The 7,025-nt window shown below is 52.1% G+C and overlaps 1 protein-coding gene across 3 annotated transcripts in view; it reads right to left on the bottom strand.

The window, feature by feature from the left end:
* The window catches only part of LOC132809099 (tubulin alpha chain-like), an 11,617-nt gene extending 4,901 nt beyond the window's left edge, over positions 1–6,716 (bottom strand). Inside the window, exons 1-4 of one of the 3 annotated variants that reach the window (XM_060822501.1) lie at positions 4,186–6,716; positions 1,089–1,305; positions 806–954; positions 1–379 (exon numbers count right to left, since the gene is read on the bottom strand). The exon at positions 1–379 is cut by the window's left edge and continues 302 nt beyond it. In XM_060822501.1, the coding sequence (XP_060678484.1) occupies positions 1–379; positions 806–954; positions 1,089–1,305; positions 4,186–4,209 (769 nt within the window). In that variant the 5' untranslated portion in view covers positions 4,210–6,716. Of the gene's footprint in view, positions 380–805; positions 955–1,088; positions 1,312–1,582; positions 1,601–1,747; positions 1,757–4,185 lie in introns of those variants that run through there. The other 2 variants (XM_060822503.1, XM_060822502.1) reach the window with 2 other exon arrangements.
* Positions 6,717–7,025: the final 309 nt, after the last annotated feature.

The raw sequence follows: 7,025 nt of genomic DNA, 5'->3' as shown, positions 1-7,025 counted from the left end.
GGTCCACGTTGAGGGCGCCGTCGAACCGGAGCGACGCGGTGATGGAGGACACCACCTGCGCGATGAGGCGGTTGAGGTTGGTGTAGGTCGGCCTCTCGATGTCCAGGTTCCTCCGGCACAGGTCGTAAATGGCCTCGTTGTCCAGAACGAAGGCGCAGTCAGAGTGCTCCAGGGTGCAGTGGGTGACCAGCACCGTGTTGTAGGGCTCGACCACCGCCGTGGAGATCTGGGGAGCCGGGTAAATGGCGAACTCCAGCTTGGATTTCTTGCCGTAGTCGACGGAGAGCCTCTCCATCAGGAGGGAGGTGAAACCGGAGCCACTCCCACCCCCGAAACTGTGGAAGATGAGGAAGCCCTGGAGTCCCGTGCACTGGTCGGCCTGTGGGCAAATAAAGTGTTAAAAAGGTCAAACATGCGACCAGAAACTGTGTCCAGCGCCAAACTGAAGTGGAACACGGTTTCCCAGGGGGCAGCGAGAGGGGAGGTTGGACCTTGATCTCCTGGAGGGAGAGAGTAGTGACTGTCGGCTGGAAGGGGGCTAGATTGAATGGTGGAATTCAGTCAGGGTACTGAGCGTACCCTTCAGGGTTGGGAGCAGTGTCGGTGTTGTCTTTATGTCCCCGGGAATATCGAATTGACAGGAAGAAGAGACCAAGGAGTCAACGGATAGAGTTGTGTGCGTGGGTCACATGGCCATAGATGCAGTTGTTTTCTGAAGATGGTGGGTGGGCGCGGTGAGATGGGGCTGTGGTAAATGGGGAGAGAAGCAGCCCGGCTTCACCAATGTCTCCGAGAGCCAACCTACCACCTTCCGGATGCGGTCCAGGACCAGATCCACGATCTCCTTGCCGATGGAGCAGTGGCCCCGGGCGTAGTTATTAGCCGCGTCCTCCTTGCCGGTGATCAGCTGCTCAGGGTGGAAGAGCTGTCGGTAGGTGCCGGTACGGACCTCATCTGGGGGACGGGGAAACAGGGATTTACAAACGGGAACGAACAACAACCCGGCAAACGTCGGAGTTTCGGACCCGTATCGGAGAGTACGGCCTCACCGCGCCCCACGACCCGGACCCTCCCCCCTCTCCTCTTACCGATCACGGTGGGCTCCAGGTCTATGAACACCGCCCGGGGAATGTGCTTTCCCGCCCCGGTCTCGCTGAAGAAGGTGTTGAAGGAGTCGTCCCCACCTCCGATGGTCTTGTCACTGGGCATCTGTCCATCCGGCTGGATGCCATGCTCCAGGCAATACAGCTCCCAACAGGCATTCCCAATCTGTACGCCGGCCTGGCCAATGTGAAGAGAGAGACACTCGCGCTGCGGGTGGGGGGGGGGAAGAGAGAACATGGAACAATCTGCACGGTTCGGAGGCTAATGCTGCCTCCTGTCAGCTAAGAAGGAGCGAGAGACGTGGGGAGCAGCGAATTCACACCCGATGTGTGTTGTGTGTGACGGCAGCTTGGTTCCTGATGGGATCCTCCATCCCCTCCCTCCTTTGAGTTGGCCTCACTGTATCGGTAAAAATGGACGCCTCCTAGCAGAGCGCTTCAGGGAACATCTCCGGGACACCCGCACCAATCAACCACACCGCCCTGTGGCCCAACATTTCAACACCCCCTTCCCACTCTGCCGAGGACATGGAGGTCCTGGGCCTCCTTCACCGCCGCTCCCTCACCACCAGACGCCTGGAGGAAGAACGCCTCATCTTCCCCCTCGGAACACTTCAACCCCAGGGCATCAATGTGGACTTCACCAGTTTCCTCATTTCCCCCACCTCACCCTAGTTCCAAACTCCCAGCTCAGCACCGTCCCCGTGACTTGTCCGACCTGCCTAGCTCCTTTTCCACCTATCCACTCCACCCTCTCCTCCCTGACCTATCACCTCCACCCCCTCCCCCACTCACCCATTGTACTCCAAGCTACTTTCTCCCCACCCCCACCCTCCTCTCGTTTATCCCTCCACCCTTCAGGCTCACTGCCTTTATTCCTGATGAAGGAACGTCGATTTTCCTGCTCCTCGGATGCTGCCTGAACTGCTGCGCTCTTCCAGCCCCACTGATCCAGAATCTGGTTTCCAGCATCTGCTGTCATTGTTTTTATCAGGCCTCACTGTATCCCTCCTGTGTGGATCCCCATGCAGCATCTGTTTTATGGCCCTTTCTCCAGCACATTCCCAACATCCCTGTTGACTTACCTCTCTGTTAGCGCTTCCCTCGCCCCCGGCCCCCTTTTGGAGGTTTCTCATCTCCCTGAGGTCCCTGTCCTTGGGGATTACCTGGCTTCCCAATGGGCTCGACTTTCTCTTTCACAAAGGACCCCTTCCCTTGCTGTGGTTTCTCTCTGTCTCCCAGGGGATCTCCCTGTCCTCCTGATATACTCCTCCTCCCAATTGATTCCCATCCTTTGGTTCCCTGCTATCCCTGTGGCTTGATCCCTGCGTGTCCTCCCCTGCACGCGCTCACCATGATCTCTGGCTGTTCTAACCGTTCCTGAGAATGTGACGTGTGGGGCATCGCTCGCCCTATTTATACTGCGCCCCTGCCCAGCATTCCATTCCACGGAACCGCGCTCTGATTGGCCACCGACAACGACGCGCTGCGGTTACCGAGCGAATCAACAACAGCAAACGTTCGGCGTTGCTCGGCGCCGGCGACATCATCGCGCAAACGGCGGAACCATTCGATCGCGCGGTTCTGTTGTTCGCGGATCACTCGACAACGCGGCTGTCAAATGGTCCTTAAATCAAATCGCGACCCGTAACACGGCCCATCGGCCAGACCCACCTCAGTTACCAACTAAAAACCCAAAAGGGACCGGAATTGGAAACAAACCCCAGAAGTTGCCGGAAAAGCTCAGCAGGTCTGACAGAACCTGTGCAGAGAAATCAACGTCAGCCTTCTTCGTCCAGTCCGTAGAGACGCCGGATCCAGAACGTTACCTTTGATTTCTCTTCACAGGTGGTGCCGGACCTGCTGAGCTTTTCCAGCAACTTCCACCTCATTTTTGTTCCCAATTGTACCCTCATCTGTCAGATCCCAGCTCACCGCGACAACCATTATTCTGACACCATCCATGTGATGGTTCTGTATCAGAGATGCCAGTTGCTCTGTAGAGTGTGTGTTAGCTTTAGATCGGCTCATAAACTAACCATTCAACCCAGAGTCTGGGTCAGTGGTGCTGGAAGAGCGCGGCAGTTCAGGCAGCATCCAAAGTGCAGCGCAATCGACGTTTCGGGTAAAAGCCCTTCATCAGGAATAAAGGCAGTGAGCCTGAAGCGTGGAGAGATAAGCGAGAGGAGGGTGGGGGGTGGGGAGAAAGTAGCATAGAGTACAATAGGTGAGTGGGGGAGGGGATGAAGGTGACAGGTCAGGGAGGAGAGGGTGGAGCGGATAGGTGGGAAAGGAGATAGGCAGGTAGGACAAGTCCGGACAAGTCATGGGGACGGTGCTGAGCTGGAAGGTTGGAACTAGGGTGAGGTGGGGGAAGGGGAAATGAGGAAACTGTTGAAGTCCACATTGATGCCCTGGGGTCAAAGTGTTCCGAGGTGGAAGATGAGGCGTTCTTCCTCCAGGCGGCTGGTGGTGAGGGAGCGGCGGTGAAGGAGGCCCAGGACCTCCATGTCCTCGGCAGAGTGGGAGGTTCTTAAGCGTCCTCCCATCTTTCCTCACATGACCGTTCATTATAGCTCTGACCTTGTACAAAGCTTGGTTCATCAGGAAAGTGTGCTGTAGTCTACCTTGACCGAAAGCATTTGGACAACTCTCGATGTCCAGGTGTTAGAAACAAAATTCAATAAAATTTAGATGAGACCACCAAAGTTGGAAACAAGGCAATTTATTCTACGATCTTGCAAGAAAGGACCCCAATTGCAGAGAGCAATTGAGGTGATGATTATTCAAGCTATTACACAGTTATACTTTTGAGCTGCGTGAGGCCACCTCTTCCGATCCCTACATGAGCTGAAAATGGGTTGCTGAAAAAGCGCAGCAGGTCAGGCAGCATCCAAGGAACAGGAAATTCAACGTTTCGGGCATAAGCCCTTCATCCCTACATCACCCAATCTTTCTTACTGTTTCGCCTCGGCCCATCTGTGCTCCATGCCCATTGCCCCTGCTTTCCAAATTGGCAATTTTCCCCTTTGCGCGTGCTGTCATGAGGCTAAACTTTTATCTCGATGTTCCCCTTTGTAACTTCTTTCATTGTCCATAGGTACATTCCAACTCAACAATATATCTTTCTCGTGCTTCGCTTGTATGTTTCAGTAATCTTAGTTTTTTGCTGAAACTGTTATGATAAAAGGAAGTATTTTCTTTAATAAATTACATTAAAGTTAGTACTTTATTATCTACTGAAAAGTAGAGATACTCTTCCCTAAATACCTGTAGAGTTAATAGATCTCTTGCGGGACCCCTTTTTCTGTATGCTTTTTCTATATTTGCAAAAACAACACTTTTCCCCATTCCTAACAACTCCCCCATTTCCTTTCTTAAACCATTTGTTGTCTTGGCAATTTTAGTTTCGGCCCTCTTTTCATCCGGTGGTGCTGAGGTTCACAATCTTGCCATTTCTGTCCTTCTAAGTCTCTTTTCCAAACTCTAGGAGTAATCTGCTCCTCTCTCTTTATTGCGCTTGTGCTATACTGTCATGGCCATTATTGGTCGTTGTTCTCCCAAAGACATTACCAGCTTAGTCACTGTCCATTTTAACACGTTCAATCCTATCAGTAGACCTACGATTATTAGTAATACATGAACGCCTAAATGAACGAACCATTTTCCCCAACCGGTCAGTCCCCAGTTACCCCATCCTTTTTTCGGAGTTCATTCCCAATTTCTCTTCACCATTTCTGCTGTACCTTCCACTGTGGGAGAGGTGTCTGGGATGAGGGTGCAGCATTCCTTCCCAATCAGAGCACAGGCTCCCCCTTTCTCGGCCAAGAGATCGTCGAAAGCCATTCGATTCTGTAAAGCTGTCGGTCCTGCGGCGACCATTTCGGTGGTTATGGCCGATATTTGGGATTGAGTTTCTCCCATTGTATCATTAATTAACTTTTCAAGGACAGCCGCTAGTTTCTACCCCTGCCCTCGTAGTGCCGTAACTTGGGAGTAGTGTCCACAGCAGACGGTCCTCTTCAGAGACCTCTCGGGCCTTATGTCTTATCCTCCCCTCCTTTCTCAGGTTGGGTTCATGTTTTTCTATTCGGAGGTGAGGGACGATATAAGCGAGGTAACAGCAACCACTCTAGCCTTTCTGGTCTTGCAGCAGTGTTTCGTCAACTTCATAACATACATGTATTTCTCTACATTCGATCACACGAACATGTTTTCCCCCGGGAATAAATGGGTAGGCCTTCAGACCGCATACCCAATATGTTCCGTTTAATATTCGGGGGGTTGGTTGTGACAGTGGCTCAACTGGTGTGGACGCAAGATGATTGTCCGAATTGGAAAGGTGCGGGGTCATTCCGATTACAGAAACAGGTGGGATTCACTGCTCCTTTCGGTGGGGAAATTCTGAGGCTATCGATAACGCCCTGGGTTTTCGGGGCTGGACTTGGGAACCATCCCGCAAAGTTATATTTGCTCCTTTCAGATTCCCATTTTGTATTATTTGAGGCCCTGGTCAAATTGTTGTACACCGTCCACTTCTTTTTTAGTGAGCTGTATTACAGGGGTAGGGATCCCAGATTTGCCATGGTGTGGGACCTCTGCACAGACCCAACAAGTTCCTCTTGTTTAGCGTAATTTCGGCAGAGTGTAGTGAAGTGATTTTTCCCGCTTCCTTGAACAGTTAGTACAACTAACATTACAATACTATACTTGTACCCTCCCATCTCTGAACCCTGCCTATCACCCTATCTTAATCTTTTAAGCGCCAGGGAAGAGGTGAGTCCACGCAACCCTTACAATTTATAGATCATCAAACATTAAAAGAGTCTTTAATCGGAGTTTATTCCCTCTTTCTCAGGGGGTTGTCTGTAGGATGAGTGTGCCATTCCGCCAGTTTAGATTTAGATTACTTAGTGTGGAAACAGGCCCTTCGGCCCAACAAGTCCACACCGACCCGCCGAAGCGCAACCCACCCATACCCCTACATTTACCCCTTACCTAACACTACGGGGACAATTTAGCACGGCCAATTCACCTGACCCGCACATCTTTGGACTGTGGGAGGAAACCGGAGCACCCGGAGGAAACCCACGCAGACACGGGGAGAACGTGCAGTCAGTCGCCTGAGTCGGGAATTGAACCCGGGTCTCTGGCGCTGTGAAGCAGCAGTGCTAACCACTGTGCCACCGTGCCGCCCACAATGGGACGTTCACAGGACCTTTGACGCGAGTGTAGTGACTCCACCCTTTCTCAGCAGTTCGGATAGCTGTCAGGAGGGTTAGGAATGGTCCCTCCCAGCTCGGGTGGAGTTTGGTATCTTTCCAAGTCTTGATCAGGAGCCAATCACCCCGTCGTACCCGATGTGCTCCACACTCGAGTGGCGGTGTCTGTACCAACAGGCCTTTATGCCGAAGAATAGATAATGAAGAGCCAAGCACCACACTATAATCTTTCAAAAACTTGTCATTAAATTCAGCTGTAGCGTTTTCCCTGGAGCGTCGGAGGCTGAGGGGTGACCGAAAAGGGGTTTACCAAAATTATGAGGGGCATGGATAGAATAAATAGGCAAAGTCTTTTCCCTGGGGTCAGGGAGTTCAGAACTAGAGGGCATAGGTTTAGGGTGAGAGGGGAAAGATATAAAAGAGACCTAAGGGGCAACTTTTTTCACACAGAGGGTGGTACGTGTATGGAATGAGCTGCCAGAGGATGTAGAGGCTGGTACAATTGCAACATTTTAAGAGGCATTTGGATGGGTATATGAATAGGAAGGGTTTGGAGGGATATGGGCCGGGTGCTGGCAGGTGGGACTAGATAGGGTTGGGATAGCTGGTCGGCATGGACAGGTTGGACCGAAGGGTCTGTTTCCGTGCTGTACATCTCTATGACTGGAGGACAGGTCTTATGAAGAAGAGTTGAGGGAAG

Source organism: Hemiscyllium ocellatum, unplaced genomic scaffold (genome assembly GCF_020745735.1).
Source record: "Hemiscyllium ocellatum isolate sHemOce1 unplaced genomic scaffold, sHemOce1.pat.X.cur. R1, whole genome shotgun sequence".
Classification (NCBI taxonomy): domain Eukaryota; kingdom Metazoa; phylum Chordata; class Chondrichthyes; order Orectolobiformes; family Hemiscylliidae; genus Hemiscyllium; species Hemiscyllium ocellatum.
This window is presented reverse-complemented; position numbering and strand designations above follow the sequence as displayed.